At 51.6% G+C, this 26674-nt stretch overlaps 1 protein-coding gene across 1 annotated transcript in view; it reads left to right on the top strand.

Moving 5' to 3' along the window:
* Positions 1-26674, top strand: part of ttn.2 (titin, tandem duplicate 2) — a 160289-nt gene that overhangs the window by 107557 nt on the left and 26058 nt on the right. Inside the window, exons 195-214 of the mRNA XM_085919768.1 lie at positions 10-312; positions 609-884; positions 1019-1318; positions 1560-1862; positions 2319-2618; positions 2865-3152; positions 3342-3644; positions 3756-4058; positions 4447-4752; positions 5121-5408; positions 5655-5945; positions 6097-6381; positions 6485-7072; positions 7159-7263; positions 7331-7528; positions 7656-7952; positions 8037-8624; positions 8730-9032; positions 9114-26204; positions 26313-26609. Coding sequence (XP_085775894.1) covers positions 10-312; positions 609-884; positions 1019-1318; positions 1560-1862; positions 2319-2618; positions 2865-3152; positions 3342-3644; positions 3756-4058; positions 4447-4752; positions 5121-5408; positions 5655-5945; positions 6097-6381; positions 6485-7072; positions 7159-7263; positions 7331-7528; positions 7656-7952; positions 8037-8624; positions 8730-9032; positions 9114-26204; positions 26313-26609 — 23013 coding nt within the window. The remainder of the gene's footprint in view (positions 1-9; positions 313-608; positions 885-1018; positions 1319-1559; positions 1863-2318; positions 2619-2864; positions 3153-3341; positions 3645-3755; positions 4059-4446; positions 4753-5120; positions 5409-5654; positions 5946-6096; positions 6382-6484; positions 7073-7158; positions 7264-7330; positions 7529-7655; positions 7953-8036; positions 8625-8729; positions 9033-9113; positions 26205-26312; positions 26610-26674) is intronic.

Here is a 26674-nt window from a genome sequence, read left to right as displayed (position 1 = left end):
GCTTCTCAGGTGAGCCAGATCCGCCCAAGAAGATGGAGGTTTTGGAGATGACGAGGAACAGCGCCACACTGGGCTGGCTGAAGCCTCTCCGAGACGGAGGAGCCAAGATCAATGGCTATGTAGTGGACTATCAGGAGGAGGGGGCACCGCAGGACAGGTGGACACCGTACTCGGTGGTCAAAGACTTAACCATTGTGGTCGTGGGCCTGAAGGAAGGCAAGAAGTACAAGTTCAGGGTGGCGGCCAGGAACTCGGTCGGCGTCAGTCTTGCTCGAGAGGCCGAGGGAGTCTTTGAAGCCAAGGAGCAGCTCAGTGAGTACACCGGCGGCGAGTTCGAGGGCAGGCGTGTCCGAGGGATCGCAAGCAGAGAAATTCATAAGGCGCTTTGACACTACATTGACACAAATTCTCCTTGTTCCCTTCTCCTTTGTCTTCTCCCTCTCTTTGTCATTTTGCCTTGCCACCCAGCAAGTAGGGGAGCAAAGCGCACATCCCGCGTCAATGCGTAATTTTAGCAGGTCATTGTTTGGACACGCCTGTTCTAGGAAGAATTCCAAACACAAAAGTTGTGACAGTGTGCTAACCAATGCCAATTGTCGCTCCCTCAGTGGCTCCCAAGATCATCATGCCAGACACAGTGACTGTCCGAGCGGGACGCAAGATGGTGATCGAGGCTCTGGTGGCTGGTAAGCCGGCTCCCTTCTGCAAGTGGAAGCAGGGCAACGAGGACGTCCTGACATCCGATCGCCTCTCGGTGGTCAAGACGCTCAGCAGCTGCACGCTGATCATCAAGAACGTCACCCGCTCGGACAGCGGCTACTACAGCCTGTCGGCGGAGAACAGCACGGCCAAGACCAGCCAGATCCTCAAAGTCGTAGTCATGGGTCAGTTCAAAACGTAGATGGAGCTGCAACAATTCTTGTCGATGAACTTGTCACTCCTTTTGACACTAAAATAAATCGGCTACGGCAACGGGTGTATTCATAACAATGAGGTGGATCTTTGTGCCGCTGCGCAGACATCCCAGGACCTCCCGAAGCTCCGCTGGAGATCACAGAGCAGGATATTGATGCCTGCACGCTTCTGTGGAACCCTCCTCAGGAGGACGGCGGCAGCAACATCACCAACTACATTGTGGAGAAGTGCGACGTGAGCCAGGGCGACTGGCTCACTGTCTCCTCGTCCTGCACCAAAACCAGCTTCCGGATGACCAAACTGATCACCGGCACCGAGTACATCTTCCGGGTCCGGGCCGAGAACAGGTTCGGCATCTCTGAGCCCACCTACTCCGAGAAAATGATTGCCAGATATCCGTTCGGTGAGTTGATGCCGCTGCCGCTATCCGTGATTCCCAAACGTTCTCAATCTCCTTAAAGATCAGTGAGGCCAAGCGCTCTTCTGGAATAATGTTGATGACAGAGCAGACAAAATCAAAAACAGTTCTTTGCAAAACCAAACAAATTTTTGAAATGGAGACATTGCTAAGCTTTGAGCCGATAATGAAGTTTACGTTTTTTGAATGCACGTGTCAGATCGTCCGGCTTTCATTCGCCCCCCAGATCCTCCCAGTGAGCCAAGGAACCCTCGGGTAAACAAGATCAACAAGGACTTTGTTATCCTGTCCTGGGAGCGTCCCAGTAGCGACGGCGGAAGCCCAATTACAGGATACTGCATCGAGAAGAAGGAGAGGAACAGTTTGCTGTGGGTCAGGGCCAACGAGTCCGTGGTCAAATCCACCCAGTACACCTGCACCGGTCTCATCGAGGGGCTGGAGTACACCTTCAGGGTGTCTGCCATCAACCTGGCCGGACAGGGAAAACCCTGCAAGCAGACCGAATTCGTCACGGCCAGGACAGCTGTTGGTATGGAAAGCTTCCAAGCACATACGACGCTGCCTTGACTTATTCCAAAATACCCAGCAATTTACCCAAATGTGGAGTCAGCATCTTATCCAAATCAAGTGTGTGTATTATACACGGATACGTGGGGAATGAAAAAAATGTTCACGCAAACTTAGATAGTCAAAAAGACTGGACCCCAAGACCTTGGGTCATGTGCATGGATGCGTACAATCTGTTGGTAGAAGCAGAATTGAGGTGCAGAGGTTCGGTTTTTGTGATGCGTATGGTAGGCAAGAAATTAAGATAAGGTCCTGTCAGGCCCAGTCGCCGATACACTCGAGGCCATTCAATCCAGTCGCTCACAAGGCACGGCTCTGAAAGGCACTCATCTGACATATAAGTACACAAAATCAAGGTACCGCTGTATTGTGAAACCAGACCCTCTCGGAGAGCTGAATCCAAATTCCTTTTCACCAGACCCTCCAGGTAAACCCGAGCCCATGGACGTGACCAGGAGTTCCGTGTCGCTAGTGTGGACGCGACCCAAGCACGACGGCGGCAGCAAGCTTATTGGCTACTTTGTGGAGTACTGCAAGTTGCCCGAGGAGAAGTGGAGCCGTTGCAACAGCAACTGCATGAGTGTCCAGACCGAGGACTACGTGGTAAGCGGTCTGGAGGAGGGCCAGCGCTACGTCTTTCGAATCATTGCCAAGACGGCTATTAACGTCAGTCTGCCCTCGGAGCTCTCGGATCCCATCGCCGTCATTGCTGAGAATGGTAAGACTCTACTCCACTCGAGTGGATTTAGTTTAAGGACAACCGCAACAAAGTGCTCTATGTAAATGCAACCTCAATAAAAGTCAAGTTAAAATAACAATGTCGACATAAAACATGAATGTTGAATGAATAGGACACAGAGAGGGCAGAAACTCCAGCTGAGTTCAAAGCCAAGGAATAAAGTTCATCAGGGTCCTGGCACAAGGACACAAATAACCACTATGGTCTTCTTCTTATTCCGTACAGTTCCTCCACGTGTGGAGCTGGGGGTCAACATGAAGAATTTGATTGTGGTGAAAGCTGGGGCAAATGTCTGTCTGGATGCGGAAGTGTTTGGGAAGCCTCTGCCCAAGGTGAGCTGGAAGAGAGACAACGTTCCTCTCCATCCAGCAGAGGGAATGAAGATGACACAGAAGAAACACGTCCACCTGTTGGAGCTCTACTCCGTCACCAAGAAGGAATCCGGAGACTACACTATTCTCGCCGAGAATGCCAGCGGCAGCAAGTATGCGACCATTAAAGTCAAAGTTCTCGGTAAGTTGACTGCGTGCAATTGTAAGGCTACGAGTATTGTCTCGGCATCTCAGCAAGTCCCTAGTTGACAACTATTCTGAGCATATTCAGCATTCAAAATTATTCCGCAACATTTTCTGGGCGCATGGAAAATTAACAGTTGGAACACTGCCTAAGTCTTCAAACCTACACTCCGGTTCTTCCTCACAGACAAACCAGGTCCTCCGGCTTCAGTGAAAATCACCAAAGTGTTTGCAGACCGCGTCAAGCTGCGGTGGGAACCCCCGCTGGCAGACGGCGGTTCTGAAATCACCAACTACATCATCGAGAAGCGGGAAACCAGCAGGGCCAACTGGGCGCTAGTCACCGCCAACATACATGGACACATCACCGACTGCTCGGTTGAAAAACTCATTGAGGGCCACGAATACCAGTTTCGAGTCAGTGCTGAGAACCAGTACGGCGTGGGCGATGCCACCATCACCGAACCGGTCACGGTCAAGAATCCCTACGGTGAGCACACGCTTCCAGATGTCCGCTTTGTTTTCCAACCTGTATATAGACTGCTCCAAGTTCCCCCGTCAGGATCAACTGATTCTGATGTGATCGCTTTGGTTCCCTCAGATGTTCCCGGGCCTTGCGAGGCACCTGTCATCACCAACATCACCAAAGACTCCATGACGGTCAGTTGGAAGGCGCCGGCCAATGACGGGAGAGCCCCCATCCTGGGCTACATGGTGGAGAAGCGCGAAGGCACCGAGTTGACCTGGGCCAAGGTCAACCGGCGGCCAGTGATCGACAGAACCATCAAGGCGAGTCAGCTAACCGAGGGCTCCGAGTACGAGTTCAGGGTCATTGCCATGAACAAAGCCGGTCTGGGGAAACCAAGTGATGCGTCCGGCGCGGCTCTGGCCGTTGATCCCGTCTGTGAGTATCCCTTTGGATGTAAGAGCCTGTGATTGGTTGTCATTCAAATGAAAATATCCAGTACCTCTGAAAAGTGAGCACACCTCTGAGTTTTCTGGGGATTTGATTTGATCCTGTTATGAAAAGAAAACACTGCGGCCACGATGCCCCTATGTAAAGGAGTCAGTCTGACGCCTTAGTATTAAAATAAGTCAACACACAATGTCTGAACCACTGGTGACTAAAGGAACTGAAACTGTCCCAATTTGGCACACTTAGTCCATTTCGCTCCACTGTGTCAGAACAAGAAAATAATGTGAGGGAGGGGTGTGCTCAATTTTGTGAGTTACTGTACTGGTACATTATCAAGTGTCTGGCTCCGTCATCACTCAATGTCTGTATTTGTCAGATCCCCCCGGCCCGCCCGCCTTCCCCAAGGTGGTAGATTCTACCAGGAGGTCCATCAGCCTGAGCTGGACCAAGCCAGCCTACGACGGAGGTTGCGAGATCATCGGTTATCTGGTGGAGTGCAAACTTGCCACTGCAGAAAACTGGACCAGATGCAATGTCCCCAAGAAGCTCCGGGCCACCAAGTTCTTGGTAACAGGCCTGATGGAAGGCACGGAGTACCAGTTTCGAGTATTTGCCGTTAACAAGATTGGCTACAGCGAGCCCAGCGAAGTCCCCGGGAACCACACGGCCAAGGACATTCTCAGTATGTTCTCCTTTTGCATTGTTTTACAGGCAACCGCTGTTTATTTTAGTGGATTTGTCATGTCACATCGCTTTGAGGAAATGAAACAAAGGCAGCTAACCGGCTCACTCAAGTCTCCAAACATTGGCACGTGCTCTAAAATCAGACTTGCCTGAGTAACTGGAATGGTCGCATTAAAAAAAAGAAAAAAAACACATTGCTTCGAACCCTGCGTTTTATAGTGGGTGGCAGTAAAGGCCGAACTGCGACACGATACGCTGACATTGTAACAATGACGTCAAAACTAAACGAGTGAACCTAATGCGATTTGCAGAAATTGTAAGAATGAAATCGAAATTAAACTAGTGAACAAAATGCGCTTCCCACAGTCCCACCAGAAGCCGAGCTAGATGCCGACCTGCGGAAAACATTGGTTCTCCGCGCCGGTGTCACCATGAGGCTCTACGTCCCCCTGAGAGGGAGGCCGGCACCCAAAGTGACGTGGAGCAAGCTGGACGGAAATCTGAAGGACAGAACCGGCGCCCTGATCAAGACATCAGAGTGGGACACCCTGCTCTTAGTTGAAGACATCAACAGATACGACGCTGGCAAATACGTCCTGATGCTGGAGAACAGCAGTGGATCCAAAAGCTACACCATCGTGGTCAAGGTCCTCGGTGAGATAGCCGTCATCTTTGCGGCCTTGAGCGAGTCCCTTAAGTAAGCAGAGAAGGAATCCTTTCATTTTCCCACACCTTTTGTGGATCCTGGGACTTTTGACAGGGGCGACGTTGCAATTCCCATGCCTGCAGTAGTGAGCCAATGCTTATCCCTAACCCTAAGCTATTGGCCAGAGTAGTACCTAGTGGTTGAGGTAAACGAAGCTTGAGTATCTTGCCTTTGTTGATTCCCTTCCTCTGTAGATTCTCCTGGACCACCTCAAAATCTTACTGTGAAGGAGACCTCTCTCAACCACGCCTGTATCACCTGGGACGCCCCGTTGATTGATGGCGGCAGTCCGGTCAAAAACTATATTGTGGAGAAGCGTCTGGCCGAAAGGAAGGCCTGGACTTGTGTGTCAGCTGAGTGTCACAAGATCTCGTACAGGATTCCCAACTTGGAGGCAGGACAAGCCTACTGCTTCAGAGTTCTGGCTGAGAACGCTTACGGCATCGGAGAGGGCTGTGAGACTGCCGGCAGCGTGAGAGCTTCAGGTATGAGAGTACCCGCCCCAATTCTTCTGAGTGTTGTGTATACAATGATTATTGACCGTGAAAAAAAATTCAAATCTTTGTATCCGATCTGCTGTTTCTTACTGCCATGACAGTCTTTCTTATTGTGATACAATTCTTGATGCCGCTCCAGAGCAACCTGGTCCAGTGATGGACTTGAATGCCAAGAAAACCAGCAAAGATTCCATCACGCTAGCCTGGAAAAAGCCCATCAGCGATGGCGGAAGCCACATCAGCGCCTATATTGTGGACCAGAGCGAAGGCGAGAAGTGGAAGCAGATCTCTAAGGGCAAGAACACCTCACTGACTGTTGGGGAGCTCACAGAGGGCCAGCAATACTTGTTAAGAGTCAAGGCACTCAATGAGTCCGGAGAGGGGCCACCCTCTGAGATTGCAGCTGTTGCCAAGGACCAGTTTGGTAAGGACCCGTGATTGCACCTGCTTTCAGGATGTGACACTAAAAGGCTCGGTAACTGTTGCTTCCATTTTCTCAACGTCCCAAATGCTACGCTGCTTTCCAGTACTACCTGACTGCAACCTGAGCTGTCTGCACGACGGTTGCTACGTGGTGAAGGAGGGGACTACCGCCCGCATTAACATCCCCATCTGCGGCGTGCCCTATCCTACCGCCACGTGGAAGAAGGGCGACGTAGCGCTCGGCGATACCGGGCGTATGTGTGTCGAGGCCTCCCAGGGTGTTACCACTCTCCTGATCAGAGACTGCCAGAGAGGAGACGCGGAAATCTACACCGTCAACGTCAGGAACAGCTTGGGCTCCAAGGACTGTAAGCTGCAGCTAAAGGTTGTGGGCAAACCGGGCATCTGCACCGGACCCATCAAGTTTGATGAGATCACAGCTGACGGCATCACACTGGAATGGGGGCCACCCAAAGATGACGGCGGTGCAGAGGTGTCCAACTACATTGTCGAGAAAAGGAGGACGACAGACAACAAGTGGGCCACGGTAGCTTCGGCAATACAAAAAACCACCATGCGAGTCATACGTCTCCACGACGGAGTGGAGTACATTTTTAGAGTGTTTGCTGAGAACAAATACGGAATTGGAGAGCACCTGAGGTCAGACACGGTCATAGCGCAGCATCCTTTCAGTGAGTATCTGAGACTGAAACGAAATCACCTTGCGTGGTTCATTTGGTGTGGGGGGGAAAAAAATCTCTTTTGTTGCCATCCCCAGATGTCCCAGAGGCGCCTGCACCCCCAGACATAATGAGCATTCGCCACGAGTCAGCCATCCTAACCTGGGCCGATCCCAGAGACACGGGCGGCTCCCCAATCACAGGTAACCGAGTGCCGTTGCGGTGTAAAGCTGAAACCTGCAACAAAACGTGGACTGTGATTGCGTGCAGGCTATCATGTGGAGTTTAAGGAGAGGAACAGTCTGATGTGGAAACGAGCCAGCAAGACTCCTCTCAGACTGAAGGAGTGCAGGGTCACGGGTCTGATCGAGGGACTGGAGTACGAATTCAGGGTGATGGCCGTGAACGTGGCCGGTCTCGGGAAGGCCAGCAGACCTACTGAGGCTGTTGTTGCCCTGGATCCCATTGGTGAGTTTTTCAGCTCAGTCAATCAATCAAACTTGATTTACTATGTGGCACTTTGAACACATAAAATGCAGCTCCTACTTGGCGTCTGGCAGAAAAAGACGACAGTGATGTCTTTGTCTTCTGTTAGATCCTCCTGGCAAGCCCGAAGTCATTAATGTCACCAGGTCATCAGTCACTCTTATTTGGACTCCTCCCAAATATGACGGCGGCTACAAACTGACTGGCTACATGGTCGAGAAGTTAGAGGCTGGCGCTAAGGCCTGGATGAAGGCGAACCACGTCAACATTCAAGGCTGCGCCTTCACAGTCACTGACCTGACAGAGGGAGCTCAGTATAAATTCCAAGTCAGGGCCAAGAACTCTGCCGGTGCTATTAGTCTCCCCTCAGAGACGACTGACCTGTTAACGTGCAAGGATGAGTTTGGTAAGTAGATTTTGACTGAAATGGTCCATTTGTTTGCCGTGTTCCAGCTTGCAATGTAACATTTTGCATCCCTTGATTTCTCAGAACCCCCGAGCATCACCATTGACCCAGACATAAAGGACGGCCTAACAGTCCGGGCAGGAGATACAATCATGGTGTCCGCTTCCAAGATTGTCGGCAAACCTCCGCCCACCGCTGTCTGGTCAAAGGCCGGCCGTGAGCTCAAGAACTCCGACATTGTTAGCATCACCGGCACTCCGACCTCCTCCACTGTGGCCATCAAGTACGCCAGCAGGAAAAACACCGGAGAGTACACCATCACTGCCAGTAACCCGTTCGGCATCAAGGAAGAACACGTCAAAGTGAAGGTTCTGGATGTTCCTGGACCTCCGGGCCCCATTGAGGCCAGCAACATCTCTGCTGAAAAGTGCACCCTGACCTGGCTTCCGCCAGAGGAGGACGGAGGCTGCTCTATTAAGTCTTACACCCTTGAGAAGCGAGAGACCAGTCGTCTGCAGTGGACCAAGCTGGCTGAAAATGTCATGGACTGCAGATGCGTTGCCGGCAAACTGATCAAAGGCAACGAGTACATCTTCAGGGTGTCTGCTGTCAACCAATATGGCATTGGAGACGCAAGCCTGTCCGGTCCAATCAAAATGGTCGACAGTTATGGTACGTTCAGTCAGTGTTCTACAGTGTTCTGCTCATCATAACTTGACTCTTTTGGTCCTGTCAGATTTTCATGACTAACAATCACAACCATCTTTGCACTCGTAGGTCCACCAGGTCCACCATCGAGCCCAGAAATTGATAATGTCACCAGGAACTCTGTCACAATTTCATGGAAGAGACCATTGCAGGATGGGGGCAGTGACATCAGGGGGTACCTTGTCGAAAGGAAAGAGAAGCGTGGCATGAGGTGGGTCAGGGCTTCTAAAAGAACGGTCCCAGACCTGCGCTTCAAGGTGCAAGGCCTAAGCGAAGGGGTCGAGTACGAATTCAGAGTGACTGCCGAGAACAAGGCTGGCTTCGGGGAACCCAGTGAGCCTTCGCGTCCGGCCATGACCAAGGACATCGTGTGTACGTAGTTCGAGAGCAATAATCACATTTAGTTTGAGCCACATAATGATGTTGTGTTTTTTTCTTTTCCCTCTTCATCAGATCCACCAGGCCCTCCTTCCAACCCAAGGATTACAGACACCACAAAAACGTCTGCCAAGTTCACCTGGGGCCGACCCCACTACGACGGCGGACTGCCAGTGGATGGATACATTGTGGAGTATAAAAAGGAAGGGCATGATGACTGGGAGACTGAGACAGAGTACCAGCTGAAGGCTACTGTCTATGTGGTTGGAAAACTGCAGAAGGGAGGCAGGTACCAGTTCAGAGTCAGAGCTGTGAACTCAGAGGGGGTTGGCGAACCTGCAGAGGTGGAGAAAGTAACAGAACTTGTGGACCAGGAGTCTGTTCCAGACTTTGAGCTAGACGCTGAACTCCGCAAATCCCTGGTGGTCAGGGCCCGCACGTCAATACGTCTTTTTGTTCCCATCCGAGGTCGTCCTGTCCCAGATGTTACCTGGACCAAAGATGATGTCAATCTGAAACTGCGTGCGCATATTGACACGACCGAGTCTTACACCCTACTGGTCATCCCGGACTGCACTAGATACGATGCCGGAAAGTACAACCTCTGCCTGGAGAACGTGGCCGGAAAGAAGACCGGCTTCATAAATGTTCGGGTCTTGGACACACCGGGGCCCCCAGTTAATCTCAAACCAAGAGAGATTGCTAAAACAAGCATAACCCTTCAGTGGGAGATCCCCATCATTGACGGTGGCTCTAAGATCCACAACTACATCATTGAAAAGAGAGAGGCCACAAAGAAGGCATACACTGTCCTGAGCACTGCCTGGCAGAAGTGCTCCTTCAAATTCACTGACCTGGAGGAGGGCGCTTACTACTACTTCCGCATCTCTGCTGAGAATGACCTTGGCGTTGGCGAGCCCGCTGAAACTGCCGACCCAATCAGGGCCTCTCAGGCCCCTTCGCCACCAGAAAACCTGTACATCACAGATGTTACGGCTGACAGCGCCAGCTTGGCGTGGACCAAGCCTCTTCACGATGGTGGTAGCTTGATCACAGGCTATGTCATTGAGGCCCAGAGGAAGGACACTGAGTATTGGCTCCATGTTGCTGCCATCAAGGCTCTGGACTACACTGTGAGCAATCTGATTGAAGGAGAAGAATATATTTTCCGCATAATGGCAGTCAATGCTTCGGGTAGAAGCGATCCACGTGAGAGCAGACCAGCAATTATTAAGGAGCAGACATCAGCGCCATCGTTTGATCTACGTGGTGTCTACCAGAAGACGGTCATTGCCAAGGCTGGCGACCGCGTTAAGTTAGAGATTCCAGTGCTTGGAAAACCCAAGCCCGTTGTGTCTTGGAAGAAAGGAGACGCTGTTCTCAAAGAGACACAAAGAATCAACACAGAAACCACAGCAACGTCAACCATCCTCAACATTGGCGAGATCAAGAGGACTGATGGAGGCCAGTATTCGATGACAGGAAAGAACATGCTGGGCACAGTGACTGATACAATCACAGTATTAGTCCACGATATTCCAGGTCCACCCACTGGTCCCATAAAGATGGACGAAATCTCGTCCGATTATATCCTCATGTCCTGGGAGGTCCCTGAGAATGACGGAGGTGTTCCCGTCAACAATTACATTGTTGAAATGCGGGAGACCACCGGTACTTCCTGGGTGGAGTTAGCAGCCACTGTCATACGCACCACATTTAAGGCAGCCCGGCTCATCACTGGAACTGAATATCAGTTCCGCGTTAAGGCCCAAAATCGATACGGCATTGGACCGGCCATTGTCTCTGAGCCGGTGGTGGCGACCTATCCGTTTGATGTCCCAGGCCAGCCAGGGCAACCTGCAGTCACGTCTCACAACAAGGACGCAATGACTCTGAGCTGGAACGAGCCAGCTTCGGACGGGGGCAGTGTCATTCTGGGCTACCATGTAGAACGAAAAGAGAGGAACAGCATTCTGTGGCAGCGAATCAGCAAATCTCTCGTGGTAGGGAACATCTTCAAATCAACTGGCCTGGTTGATGGAATTGAATATGAACACCGTGTTATTGCTGAAAACCTGGCCGGTCTCAGCAAACCCAGCAAACCCTCTGACCCATTGCACGCTCTGGATCCGGTGGATCCGCCAGGCAGACCCTTGGCACTGAACATCACCAGACACGAGGTGACTGTTTCCTGGACCAAACCAGAAGCAGATGGAGGATTCCCCATTACCGGCTACACCGTGGAGAGGAGAGAGCTGCCAAACGGGCGCTGGCTCAAAGCCAACTTCAACAACATCCTCGAAACGGTCTACACAGTCAGTGGTCTGATTGAAGACGCAGTTTATGAATTTCGCGTGTTGGCTCGCAATTCAGCAGGAGCTGCGAGCGCACCTTCTCAACCCTCGGAAGCCATCACATGCAGGGATGACATTGAGGAGCCCCGGATCAATGTCGACTCCATTTATAGTAGCAATGTTGTTGTTATGGCCGGAGAGGTGTTTGCACTGGAGGCCAATGTGACGGGTCGGCCCATCCCCTCACTTGTGTGGACCAAGGACGGGAAGGAACTCGAAGATACCGGAAAGTTGGAGATCAAGATGTCTGCTTTCCACACAAGCTTAATCAACAAAGACTCTTTGAGAAGAGATGGCGGTGCGTTCACCCTTACTGCCAGTAACCCTGGCGGCTATGCTAAATTCACTTTCAATGTGAAGGTCCTTGATAGACCAGGACCGCCCGATGCCTTAACGGTTACCGACATTGCTGCGGAGAAGTGTGTCCTCAACTGGCTGCATCCGACTCATGATGGCGGTGCCAAGATTGAATATTTCATCATTCAGAAGCGTGAAACCAGCAGGTTGGCCTGGACAAATGTGGCCACAGATCTACAAGCAAACAGGTTCAAGGTCACCAAGCTTCTGAAGGGCAATGAGTATGTCTTCAGAGTTATGGCTGTAAATAAGTATGGCATTGGAGAGCCGGTGGAGTCCCTGCCTGTCATATGTGCCAATCCCTACGTTCCCAGTGACCCGCCCGGGCAGCCGGAGGTCACGACCATCACCAAAGACTCAATGGTGGTCTGCTGGGAGCGCCCCGAGCATGACGGCGGGAGCAGAATTAACACTTACGTCGTCGAGAGAAGGGATAAGACTGGACTGCGCTGGGTCAAGTGCAACAAAAGGACTGTAACGGACCTTCGGTTTAAGGCCTCTGGCCTCACACCGGGCCACGAGTATGAGTTCAGAGTTTTTGCAGAGAACAATGCCGGACTGAGCCAGCCGAGTCCCTCGAGTCCGTTCTATAAAGCCATGGACACAATATTCCAACCAGGACCCCCAGGGAACCCGAGAGTTCTAGACACGACCAAGTCTTCCATCACTCTTGCATGGAATAAACCCATCTATGATGGTGGTTCTGAAATCACTGGCTACATTGTGGAGACTTGCCTGCCAGAAGAGGATGAATGGACAATTCACACGCCTAAGAAGGGATGGACAGCTACCTCATTCACCATCACTGGGCTGAAAGAGAACCAAGACTACAAGATCAACATCTGTGCCACCAACTGCGAGGGTGTGGGAGAGCCCGCTGCTGTCCCCGGAACTCCAAAAGCTGAGGACAGGTTACTACCTCCTGAAATTGAACTCGAAGCAGATCTCCGTAAGGTGGTCTGCATCCGAGCCTGTGGCACACTCAGACTCTTTGTGCCCATTAAAGGCAGGCCGGCACCTGACGTCAAATGGTCACGAGAGCACGGGGAGTCCCTAGACAAAGCTATCGTTGAGGTCACGTCATCATTCACCGCTCTGCAAGTTGAAAATGTTGACAGGTTTGATGGTGGTAAATACATAGTCACTGTGGAAAATGCCTCGGGAAGTAAGAGTGCTTTTGTCAACGTCAGGGTGCTCGACACCCCTGGGGCACCGCAGAACCTTCTCATCAAGGAGGTTACCAAAGATTCAGTCTCGCTCATTTGGGATGCGCCTTTAATTGACGGCGGCTCCAGAGTCCGTAATTACATTGTCGAGAAACGCGAGTCAACCAGGAAGGCCTACTCCACTGTCAGTTCAAGCTGCCACAAATCCAGCTGGAAAGTTGGAGAACTGGAGGAAGGCAAGATGTACTTCTTCAGAGTTTTGGCTGAGAACGAATATGGCATCGGCCTCCCGGTGGAGACGGTTGACCCCATTAAGGTGTCGGAGAGACCTCTCCCTCCAGGAAAGGTGACTCTCCGCGAGGTTACTGGCACCAGCGTTACACTCACCTGGGAGAAGCCCGACCATGACGGTGGCAGCAGAATCACTGGCTACATTGTTGAGATGCAGTCGAGTGATAGCGAAAAGTGGACCCAGGTTATGGCAGTCAAGACCAACGAGGCAGTTGTAACAGGTTTAACGCAGGGAGAGGAGTACATGTTCCGTATCTCAGCAACCAATGAAAAGGGAGTTAGTGATCCACGTTCTCTCAGCATGCCAGTGGTGGCCAAAGATCTGGTTATAGCGCCAACCTTCAAACTGGCTTTTAGCACCTTTAGTGTGCTCGCCGGAGATGATCTGAAGATTGACGTACCTTATGCCGCTTGTCCCAAAGCAACAGCGACGTGGTTCAAAGACGGCGTCGCCCTCAAGGAGACGACGAGAGTTCACGCCGAAAGCACCAACAAGAACCTTTTCCTGGTCATTAAGGAGGCCTGCAGAGATGATGTGGGTGTGTATTCCATCAAACTTAGTAACACAGCAGGAGAGGCGACTGCAGACATAAACGCGGTGGTCCTAGACAAACCAGGCCCTCCGACTGGCCCAATCAAGCTGGATGAAGTCACTGCAGACAGTGTGATCTTGTCCTGGAATCCGCCAGAGTACGACGGTGGCTGTAGCATCAACAATTATGTCGTGGAGAAGAGAGACACGTCGACCACCAACTGGCAGATCGTATCAGCCACGGTAGCCAGAACCACTATAAAAGCTGTACGTCTGAAGACCGGATGTGAGTACCAATTCAGGATCGCCGCAGAGAACCGCTATGGCAAGTCCTCAGCATTGCTATCTGAAAGCATAGTGGCTCAATATCCATTCGACGTACCCGCTTCACCACGTTCCGTGGTTGTCCAGTCAGCCACCAAGGAGAGCATGCTCGTCGTTTGGGATAAACCAAGCAGTGATGGTGGAAGTCAGATCCTGGGCTACCACCTGGAGCTCAAAGAGAAAAACAGTATTCTGTGGGTTAAGCAGAACAAACAGCTTATCCCAGAAACCCGATTCAAAGCGGTTGGCCTGGAAGAGGGTATTGAATACGAGTTTAGAGTTTATGCTGAGAACATTGTCGGCCTAAGTAAAGCAAGCATCGTGAGTGATTTGCAGGTAGCCAGAGACCCTTGTGACAGACCAGGAAGGCCGGAGGCTGTTATCGTAACCAGAAACCAGGTGACCCTCCGATGGGCCAAACCCGAGTATGATGGTGGCATAAAAATCACGGGCTATGTGGTAGAGAAGAAGGAAGGAGCCGGACGCTGGATGAAGGCCAGTTTTGCCAACGTCATCGAGACTTCATTTGTTGTCACGGGTCTCATTGAAGATCAGACTTATGAGTTCCGCGTCATTGCAAAAAATGCAGCTGGTGTGAGCAGTCAACCGTCCGACTCCACCGGAGCCATCACTGCCAAGGATGAGGTGGATCCACCCCAAATTGACTTAGATGCCAAATACTCCCAGGCTGTGGTCGTGAACGCCGGAGAGTCATTCACGCTTGAGGCGGCTTTCTCCGGCAAACCCGTACCCACGGTACAATGGCTGAAGGAGGGTCAAGTCATGAATGAAGCAGCCCGCCTGGAAATCAAGAACACAGACTTTTTAGCCTGCATTGTTGTCAAAGAAGCCATTCGTGTCGATGGGGGCCAATACACGTTGCTGGTGAAGAATGTAGGTGGAGAGAAATCTGTGAACATTCATGTCAAAGTTCTGGACAGGCCAGGTCCGCCAGAGGGCCCAATTTCCATCTACGGTGTAACGAGTGATAAATGCTCCATTTCCTGGAAACCACCTTTGCAAGATGGCGGTAGCGATATCTCACATTACATTGTTGAAAGGAGAGAGACCAGCAGACTGGTTTGGACAGTAGTTGAACTGAAGGTTCAAACCCTGAACCTGAAGATCACCAAGCTTCTCCCCGGTAACGAGTACATCTTTAGAGTGATTGCAGTGAACAAATATGGGGTCGGTGAGCCTCTGGAATCCGAGCCCATGATTGCCAAAAATCCATTTGTCACGCCCGACCCGCCAAGTGAGGTCGAGGTCTCCACGATTACCAAGGACTCCATGGTAGTGACCTGGGAACGGCCGAGTGACGACGGCGGCAGCGCCATCCAAGGTTATGTTGTGGAGAAACGTGACAAGGACGGCGTTAGATGGACCAGGTGCAATAAGCGTAACGTAAGCGAGCTCCGTTTCAGAGTTACCGGTCTTCAAGAAAACCACAGCTATGAATTTAGAGTCTCCGCAGAGAATGCTGCAGGCATCGGAACGCCCAGTCCCCCAACAACATATTACAAAGCCTTGGATCCTATCTTCAAACCAGGCCCGCCAAACAATCCCAAGGTGGTGGACACGTCAAGATCCACCGTTTCCTTGACCTGGGGTAAACCCATCTATGACGGTGGCTGTGAGGTTCAGGCCTACATTGTAGAAGCATGCAACAGCGCATCAGACGAGTGGTTCATATGCACTCCTTCCTCTGGAATCGCACAAACGTACTTCACGGTGACAAAGCTCCTGGAGAAGCACGAGTATCAGTTCAGAGTGTGCGCCATCAACAAAATGGGTGTCGGCGAGCAAGCTGATTTCCCGGGGAAAATCGTTCTGGAAGAAAAGCTCGAAGCTCCAGACCTGGACCTTGATGCCGATATGAGAAAGATGATCAACATCAGAGCCGCAAGCACACTTAGGCTCTTTGTTCCCGTGAGAGGTCGTCCCGCCCCTGAGGTCAAATGGGGCAAGGCTGATGGGGAGATTAAGGAGACAGCCCAAATTGATAACACAGACAGCTACGCATCGCTTGTTATTGAGAACGTGGACCGATTTGACAGTGGCAAATACACACTTACTGCAGAGAACGCCAGCGGAATAAAGTGCGCCTTCATCAGCGTCAGAGTCCTGGACTCGCCGAGCCCTCCAAACAACCTTTTTGTCAAGGAGATCACCAAGGATTCCGTCACCCTGACGTGGGAGCCTCCGCTCATCGATGGTGGCTCAAAGATTAAGCAATACATCGTGGAGAAGCGGGAGAGCACTCGTAAGGTTTACTCCCCAGTCACCGTCTGCAATAAGATGACATGGAAAGTAGAATCTCTGCCAGAGGGCGGAATATTCTTCTTTAGAGTAATGGCTGAGAACGAGTACGGCATCGGTCTGCCTGCCAAAACCATTGAGCCTATTAAGGTATCTGAGAAGCCGCAGCCCCCCGGTAAAGTCAGCGTTGTTGACGTCACGCACAGTAGCGTCACCTTGACGTGGGAGAAGCCCTTACATGATGGCGGCAGCCGGATAAGCCACTACGAAGTTGAACTGGCCCCAATGGACACTGACTCCTGGTCCGTTTGTGCCAGTGGGAAGGCAACCGAGACCCGAGTAAGTAACTTGCTCAAGGGAGAAGAGTATCAGTTCCGAGTGGTGGCTGTCAACGACAAGGGCAGGAGCGACCCCAGGCAACTGGCTCAGTCGGTCATCGCGAAGGATCTTGTGATCGAGCCTGCCGTTCGTCCTAAAGCCAGTAGCTACAGTGTTCAAGTGGGACACGACCTCAAGATGGAAGTGCCAATTGCGGGACATCCAAAGCCGACCATCTCTTGGTCCAAGGATGGAGCCGCCCTCAAGCAGACCACCAGAGTAAACGTCACAGATTCCGCACATCAGACCACACTTACTATAAAGGATGCCACGAGAGAGGACGAAGGCATGTACACCATCACTGTTACCAACGATCTGGGATCCAAGGAAGCCACTGTTGAAGTTATCACTTTAGATAAGCCCGGACCACCGACGGGGCCTGTCAAATTGGATGATGTCAATGCAGAGAGTATCACACTGACATGGGAACCTCCCACTTATACAGGCGGCTGCCAAATATCAAACTATGTTGTCGAAAAACGAGACACAACCACCACCAACTGGGTAGTGGTGTCTGCCACCGTGGCCAGATCGACACTCAAAGTGGGCAATCTGAAGACCGGCGCCGAATATCAATTCCGAATCTATGCTGAGAACAGATATGGCAAGAGTTATGCCATTGACTCGGACCCGGTCGTGGCGCAGTATCCATTCCAAGAGCCCGGGCCACCAGGCACACCATTTGTGTCTTTATACACTAAAGAGTACATGGTCGTGGAGTGGCACAAATCTCCATCTGATGGCGGCAGCACCATCTTGGGCTACCATCTTGAAAGAAAAGAGAAGAACAGCATACTTTGGACCAAGATTAACAAGACTCTCGTCCAAGACTGCAGGTTCAAGTCCACTCCTCTGGAGGAAGGCATTGAGTATGAATACAGGGTCTACGCCGAGAACATTGTCGGCATTGGAAAGTGCAGTAAAGTCTCAGAGGTCTATGTGGCCCGTGATCCGTGTGATCCTCCTGGCTGTCCAGTAGCACTGATTGTGACCAGACACTCAGTGAAGCTCAGGTGGGCTGCCCCGCAATACAACGGCGGAAGTCTAATTATTGGATATGTCGTGGAGAAACGGGATCTTCCTGAAGGCAAGTGGATGAAGGCCAGCTTTGCAAACGTCACAAGCCTTGAATTCACGGTGACCGGCTTGACAGAAAACAGCAAATATGACTTTAGGGTCATTGCAAGGAACGCAGCCGGTGCTGTCAGCAAGCCTTCCGAGAGCACCGGATCCATCACGGCGATAGACGAAGTTAACCCGCCCGGCTGTGAGACGGACGCCATGTACAATCAGACGCTTGTCATCAATGCTGGGGACACATTCCGTTTGGAGGCCAAAGTGGATGGAAAGCCCATTCCCACAGCTCAGTGGTTTAAGGGAGATGTTGAAGTGGAGAACTCAGCCCGAGCGGAGATTAAAAATGAAGACTTTAAGGCTCTTCTAGTTGTGAAGGATGCCATCAGAGTGGACGGCGGCCAATACACACTGGTACTGACCAACGTGGCCGGCAGCAAGACTGTCCCGTTCAGCGTGAAAGTCCTCGACAGACCGGGTCCATCGGAGGGTCCTCTTACTGTCAGCAATGTCACAGAGGAGAAGTGCTCCCTGTCGTGGCTTACACCGAGGCATGACGGCGGCAGCAGCATTTCTCACTACGTCATTCAGAAGAGAGAGACCAGTCGCTTGGCGTGGACTGTGGTCTCCAGTGATTGCGTCGCCACCATGTTCAAGGTCACCAAACTCTTGAAGGGTAACGAATACATCTTCAGGGTCATGGCGGTCAACAAATACGGCGAGGGGGAGCCTCTAGAGTCAGCTCCAGTTATAATGAGGAATTCATTTGTCCCACCTGGCACACCTCGAGAGATTGACATCACCAACATTACCAGGGACTCCATGACTGTCTGCTGGAACCGCCCCGAGACCAACGGAGGCAGTGAAATTGTTGGCTACATTGTTGAAAAGAGAGATCGGGCTGGCATAAGGTGGACCAAGTGTAACAAGCGCAGGGTAACGGACTTGCGTTTCCGAGTGACGGGACTGACCGAGGACCACGAATATGAATTCAGGGTTTCTGCCGAGAATGCAGCTGGCGTGAGTCAGCCAAGCCCTCCCACACCTTACCTGCAAGCCTGTGACCCCACTTTTGAGCCTGGCAGCCCCACCGACGTTCATGTGACAGACACCACAAAGGACTCCATAAGTCTGGCATGGCACAGGCCCATATATGACGGTGGCTGCGAGATTCAAGGTTACGTTGTTGAAATCACCAAGGCTGATGAGGAGGAGTGGACTATTTGCACACCACCTTTTGGAGTAAATGTCCCCAGGTTTACCATCACCAAGTTGACTGAGCATCAGGAATACAAAGTGCGCGTCTGTGCCATCAATAAGCTGGGCATTGGGGAGCCAAGCCAAGTCCTGGGCACACTTATGCCTGTGGATAAGATGAATGCCCCGGAGATGAGTCTGGATGGAGAACTTCGAAAGGGCATTATCGTTCGTGCCGGAGCCCCGATGAGAATTGGAATTCCATTTAAGGGTCGTCCTACACCGGAGATTAGCTGGGCCAAGGAGGACGGTGAACTTCCCAGTAAAGTACAACTTGGAATGGAAGATGACTACACGCAGCTCTCCATCGATATCTGTGACCGATATGATGCCGGAAAATATGTCCTCAATCTGCAAAACAGCGCAGGCACCAAATCTGCATTTGTATCTGTCAAAGTTCTGGACACCCCAGGAGCGCCCATGAACCTGACCGTCAAAGATGTCAAACGGGAGAGCGTCACCCTGAGTTGGGAGCCCCCTCTCATTGACGGCGGTGCAAGAATAAAGAATTATCTGGTTGAAAAGCGTGAGTCCAACAGGAAGGTTTATGCCAATGTCGACAAGTGCACAAAGACCAGCTATCGAGTCACCGGGCTCACCGAGGGAATCATTTACTACTTCCGGGTCCTTGCCGAAAATGAGTTTGGTGTCGGACTACCCATTGAGACAACAGACTCGGTTAAGACCGCTGAGCCTCCTCTGTCAGTTGGTAAAGTCAATTTGACCGAAGTCACTAAAACAACGGCCTCGCTGTCATGGGAGAAACCAGTCCACGACGGAGGTAGCAGGATTATCGGATACCACATCGAAATGCAAACTATGGACTCTGAGGAATGGGTGGAGGCCACCACCACCAAGACCTGTGAAGGCACGGTCACAGGCCTCACTGCCGGACACGAGTATCTTTTCAGAGTATCTGCCTTTAATGACAAAGGTAAGAGTGACCCTAGGGCTCTGGCCGCACCGGTCATAGCCATGGATTTGACCATGTTGCCCGGATTCAGCATGAGATTCAACACGTATAGTTTGCTAAATGGTGAAGATTTGAAGATTGAGATTCCAGTGACCGGGCGTCCAGTCCCGACAGTGGAGTGGAAGAAAGAAGGACAGGCTCTTAAAGAGACGACCAGGCTCAATGTCTCTGGTACGCTTACGTCAACAAAGCTGTGCATCAAGGACGCAAAGAGGGAGGATTCCGGCAAATACACCGTCACAGCTACCAGCAATGTCGGAACTTCAACCGAGGAGATCACCGTTATCGTTCTCGATAAACCGGGTCCGCCCACCGGTCCTGTGAAGATTGACGAAGTGAGCTCAAATTACGTGACGCTCTCTTGGGAACCACCGACGTATACTGGCGGCTGTCAAATTAACAACTACATTGTCGAGAAGAGAGACACCACCAGCACAGTTTGGCAGATTGTGTCTGCGACCATCGCCAGAACAACCATCAAGGTCAGCAACCTGAAGACTGGAGTGGAATATCAATTCAGAGTGTCTGCTGAGAACAGATATGGAAAGAGTTCCACTATCGCCTCACCACAAGTCATGGCTCGGTATCCGTTCAGTGTGCCTGACGCACCAGTGGCGCCCGTTGTGACTGCGGCGACTAAAGACAGCATGGTGGTCGAGTGGAAGCCGCCCCTAAACAATGGTGGCAGTCCCATTCTTGGTTACCATCTGGAAAGGAAGGAGAAGAACAGCCTCCTATGGACTCAGCTCAACAAGCTGCTCATCCCCGATGCACGGTTCAAGACCGGTGATCTGGAGGAGGGCATCGAGTATGAATTCAGGGTGTGTGCCGAAAACATTGCAGGACTAAGTCCCGTAAGCAAAGTCTCGGAAAGCGCCGTCGCTCGGGACCCCTGTGACGCACCGGGTACTCCCGAGGCCATTGAAATAACACGAAACCACGTCACGCTTCGGTGGGCCGCTCCAGCGTATGACGGAGGCAGCGTGATTACCGGCTACATGATTGAAAGGAGGAAACACCCAGATACTCGCTGGATGAAGGCCAGCTTCACCAACATCCTTGACACACAGTTTACTATCACTGGCCTGACTGAGGACTGCATTTATGAGTTCAGAGTTGTGGCCAAGAATGCAGCAGGCATATCCAGCCGTCCCTCTCCGAGCACAGGAGAAATAACTGCCAAAGATGAAATTGAGGCCCCCGAAGCAACCATGGATTCCAAATTCAAGGATCTAACGGTGGTTCGTGCTGGCGAAACGTTTGTCATTGACGCAGACTACACCGGCAAGCCTCTGCCTGAGGTCATCTGGTTAAAGGATGGGAAGGAGATTGACCAGACTACGCCAAGAATGGAGATCAGGACCACACTCACGCACACCGTCTTGACAGTGAAGGACTGCATCCGCACAGACGGGGGACACTTTGTTCTCAAACTGGTGAACGTGGGAGGAGTTAAAAACATGGCGGCTAACGTCAAGGTTCTAGACAGACCCGGCCCACCGGAGGGCCCCTTAAAGGTCAAAGGCGTTACTGCCGAAAAGTGTTATCTGCATTGGAACCATCCCTCGCAGGACGGCGGAGCTGGCGTTTCACACTATATCATCGAAAAGAGAGAAACCAGTCGTTTGTCGTGGACTATGGTGGAGCCCAACATACAAGCCATCAGCTATAAAGTCATCAAACTGCTGCCTGGGAACGAGTACATCTTCCGAGTCACGGCTGTCAACAAATACGGTGTTGGAGAGCCACTCGAATCTGAGGCAGTTGTCGCACGCAATCCATTCACCACTCCGAGCGCACCGAGCATACCAGAGGCCGGTGCCGTCACCAGAGACTCCATTGTGCTCACCTGGGAACGGCCAGAGAGCAACGGGGGAGCCGAGATTGAGGGATACATCCTTGAAAAACGTGACAAGGACGGCATCCGATGGAGCAAATGCAACAAGAAGAGGCTGACCGACCTGAGGTTCCGATGCACCGGTCTCACCGAGGGCCACTCTTACGAATTCAGGGTCTCTGCTGAAAACGCCGCTGGCGTGGGCACCCCCAGTGCACCAACTCAGTACATCAAGGCGTGTGATGCCATTTACCCACCAGGACCCCCAAACAACCCAAAGGTCGCCGACCATTCAAGCTCAACGGTCTCCTTGACCTGGACCAGGCCTATATATGATGGCGGAGCACCCATCAGCGGTTACATTGTTGAAATGAAGGAGGCCGAAGCGGATGAATGGGTTGTTTGCACTTCACACACTGGGGTGCAGGCTACTAACTACACTGTGAAGAAATTGAGGGAGAACGCAGAGTACCATTTCCGCATCTGCGCTGTTAACTGCGAGGGTGTGGGTGAACACGTAGACCTGCCTGGCAGTGTCATCGCCGCTGAGAAGCTGGAAGCTCCCGAAATTGAACTGGACTGCGATCTTAGAAAGATGGTCAACGTCAGGGCCACAGCGTCCTTGCGTCTGTTTGTCACAATCCGAGGGAAGCCTGAACCCGAGGTCCGATGGTCCAAGGCAGACGGCGCTCTCAACGAGCGTGCTCAGATTGAGGTGACGAGCTCCTACACCATGTTAGTGATTGAGAACGTCGACCGATTTGATACCGGCAAATACGTACTGACGCTGGAGAACATGAGCGGTTCTAAATCGGCCTTCATCAATGTCCGAGTCCTGGACTCACCTAGCGCCCCCACAAACCTTGAGGTGAAAGACGTGAAAAGAAATTCCGTGTCTCTCTCCTGGGAGCCGCCTCTTATCGACGGAGGGGCAAAGATATCTCATTACGTTGTGGAGAAGAGAGAGCAGAAGAGAATGGCCTTCACCAGCGTGAGCACCAATTGTGTGAGGAACTCTTACATGATCTCTGACCTACAGGAGGGAGGCCGGTATTACTTCCGCGTGCTGGCTGTAAATGAACTTGGTGTGGGTCTGCCCGCCTCCACGGAACAAGTCAAAGTTTCTGAGGCTCCCTTGCCTCCTGGCAGAGTTCAGTTGATGGACGTCACGCGCCACACTGTCACTCTGTCCTGGGAGAAACCTGACCATGATGGCGGAAGCAAGATTACAGGCTACATTGTGGAGATGCAGCCCTACGGAGACGAAGTGTGGAGTTTGTGCAGTGAAGTTAAGGCACTCGAGGCCACCGTTGAAGGTCTCACAACAGACGAGGAGTACTTCTTCAGGGTTTTGGCGGTGAACGACAAGGGCAGGAGTGACCCCAAACCTCTAGCTGAGCCCGTTTTGGTGCGGGACACCACCGTGAAACCCACCATCAACCTGCTGTTCAACACGTACAGTGTCAAAGCTGGAGATGACCTGAAGATTGACGTTCCCTTCAAAGGCAGGCCACAGCCTGAAGTGACCTGGAAGAAGGATGGTCAGGTGCTGAAGCAGACCACTCGAGTCAATGTTCTCACCTCACAGAGCTCATCGAAAATCGTCATCAAGGATGCCACCAGGGAAGACGTAGGAAAGTATGAGATCTCTCTTACGAATGCAGTGGGCACTACAACAGGTGAAATCTCTGTTATCATCCTGGACAAACCGGGACCGCCCAGTAACATTAAGATGGATGAGGTGAGCGCTGACTTCATATCTCTGTCTTGGGATGCTCCGACCTACCACGGCGGATGCCAGATAAATAATTATGTGGTGGAAAAGAGAGACACGACAACAATCGCATGGCAGATTGTGTCTGCTACCGTCGCCAGGACCTCGATCAAAGTGTGCCGTCTAACTCAGGGAACCGAATATCAGTTCCGCGTCGCAGCCGAGAATCGATACGGCAAGAGTCACGCTGTCGACTCTGCTCCCGTCATTGCTCAGTATCCGTTCGAACCGCCGGGCTGTCCCACCAACGTTCGTGTTTCCCACGCCAACAAGTCTGGCATGCTTGTTGTTTGGGACCGACCCATCAGGGATGGTGGAAGCCCCGTTGTTGGTTATCACATTGAATGCAAGGATCAAAGCAGTATCCTTTGGACCAAGGTGAACAGAGGTCTTGTGACCGAGAGTCAGTTTAAGATGAGTGGCATCGAAGAAGGCTTGCTCTATCAGTTTAGAGTCTATGCGGAGAACATTGCCGGCATCGGTCCAGGGTCTAAAGCCAGTGAGCCAGCGGCAGCAAGGAATCCTTGTGAACCTCCTCGCAATCTAAGAGTCACCAATATCACAAGGACCTCCGTCTCCCTCTTCTGGGACAAGCCAGAGCATGATGGTGGAGTCAAAATTACAGGCTACATTGTTGAACGCAAAGAGGTTCCGAATGGCCGCTGGCTGAAGTGTAACTTCACCAACCTACAAGACACTTACTTTGATGTCACTGGCCTAACTGAAGACGTCCAGTATGACTTCCACATTATCGCCAAGAATTCTGCAGAGGTGTTAAGCGTTCCTTCTGACAGTACAGGACCTATAAAAGTCAAAGATGATGTCGATCCACCCACAATCATCTTGGAAGAAAAGTTCAGACAGCTGCTTGTCATCAAAGCTGGAGAAATTATTCAAATTGACGCTGAAACTACTGGGCGACCACTTCCTGTCGTGACATGGTCTAAGGATGGAAAGGAGATTGAAGCCAAGGCCAGGTGTGAAATCGCCACCACCAACTTTGCAACTACTCTGCTGATAAGAGATGCTATCAGGAGAGACTCTGGCCAGTATGTCCTGACTCTGCACAATGTGGCAGGAACCCGGTCTGTGGCTATCAACTGCAAGGTTCTGGATAGGCCCGGACCTTCTTCGGGACCCTTGGCTGTGTCTGGCCTGAGAGCAGAAAAATGTACTCTGAGCTGGGGACCTCCTCGGGAGAATGGTGGCGCCGACATCATGCACTACATTGTCGAAAAACGGGAGACGAGCAGACTGGCATGGACTCTTGTCCATGGTGACATGAAGGCCACCACCTGCAAAGTTACCAAGCTGCTTAAGGGAAATGAGTACATCTTCAGAGTTAGAGGAGTGAACAAATACGGGGATGGCGAAGTCCTTGAAAGTGAGCCAACAAAGGCCATGGATCCGTTCACAGTCCCCGGTGCTCCCACTAATGTTCAGGTCACCTCGGTTACCAGCGAGGCAATGACCATCTGCTGGGAAAGACCAGTCTCTGACGGTGGCAGCAGCATTGCTGGCTACGTCATCGAAAAGAGAGAGAAGACTGGCCTTCGCTGGTGCCGTGTGAACAAGAAACCCGTTTATGACCTCAGAGTCAAAGCATCACACCTTCGTGAGGGCGCTGAGTATGAATACAGAGTGTTTGCAGAGAATGCTGCCGGTCTTAGCGCTCCCAGCGTTGCTTGTCCGCTCACCAAGGCAGAAGATCCCCAGTTCTTGCCTTCACCGCCGGCGAAGCCCAAGATCATTGACTCCACAAAGTCCACTGTCACCCTGTCGTGGAATAAGCCACTGTTTGACGGCGGTGCGCCCGTGACGGGATACCGAGTGGAATATAGAAACACTCTGGATGATGAATGGACAGTGGGTGTCCAGAACACCAAGAATACAGAGTTCACAGTGGTAGGACTGACACCTGGTGCAGAATACGTGTTTGTGGTGAAGTCCATGAACAAGATTGGAGTCAGCGACCCCAGCCCAGAGTCTGACAAGCAGCTGGCCAAGGAACGGGAAGAAGAGCCCATCTTTGACATAAGCAACGATATGAGGAAAACTCTTATTGTGAAGGATGGTAGCTCCTTCACCATGACAGTGCCCTTCAGAGGCAAACCCATCCCCAGTGTGACTTGGAGCAAGCCAGATGTCGACCTAAGGGTCCGTGCCGTCATTGACACCACAGACACTTTCACCTCAATCACTTTGGAGAAAGCCACTCGCAACGATTCTGGAAAATACACAATCACCTTGTCCAATGTAGCTGGTACTGCCTCCTTGACTCTCAATGTCAGGGTCCTGGATTCACCTGGACCTCCAGCATGTGTCATGGTCAAGGATGTGACCAAGAACTCTGCAACTGTGACATGGGATACTCCCGAGAATGAAGGAGGAGGACCGGTAAAGAACTATCTGGTGGATATTCGGGAGGCCAGTAGGAAGGGCTGGACTCAGTTGACTGACACATGCCATAGACTGACATACAAGGTGTCAGACCTGCAAGAGGGCGGAGTGTACTACTTCAGAGTGACTGGCGAGAATGAGTATGGCGTCGGAGTACCTGCTGAGACCAAAGAAGCAACCAAGATCACGGGTACCGTTGTTTTCATTAAGTCATGTTTCACAGAATGTGACAATACGAAATGAGCGTAACACATTGCTTTTGTTTTTTTTGTTTTTTGTTTTTTTTCCCCCCCTCCAGAAAAACCAAGCCCACCGGCAAAGCTTGCTGTTACTGATGTGACCAAGGAAAGCGTAACCCTGGCTTGGGTCAAACCAGAGCAGAGCGGAGGCAGCAGAATTACAGGATATTTAGTGGAAGCGTTGGAGAAAGGCCAGGAGAAGTGGGTCAAGTGCGGCGTAACCAAGTCCTTGCAGTACACAGTGTCTGGTCTGAGGGAGAAAGTCGAGTACTTCTTCAGAGTCCGAGCTGAGAACCATGCTGGATTCAGTGATGTCAAAGAAATGATCACCCCGGTGTTGGTCAGAGACCAACACGGTAAGTTATGGTGACAGTTATTATCGAATCAAGCATATTTTCATGTATTTCACCAAAGCCGAGAG

This window comes from Syngnathus leptorhynchus, chromosome 9 (genome assembly GCF_054491065.1).
Source record: "Syngnathus leptorhynchus isolate UIUO chromosome 9, UIUO_Slep, whole genome shotgun sequence".
Classification (NCBI taxonomy): domain Eukaryota; kingdom Metazoa; phylum Chordata; class Actinopteri; order Syngnathiformes; family Syngnathidae; genus Syngnathus; species Syngnathus leptorhynchus.
Note: the sequence above shows the minus strand (reverse complement) of the source record. Positions and strands in the feature narration are given on the sequence as shown.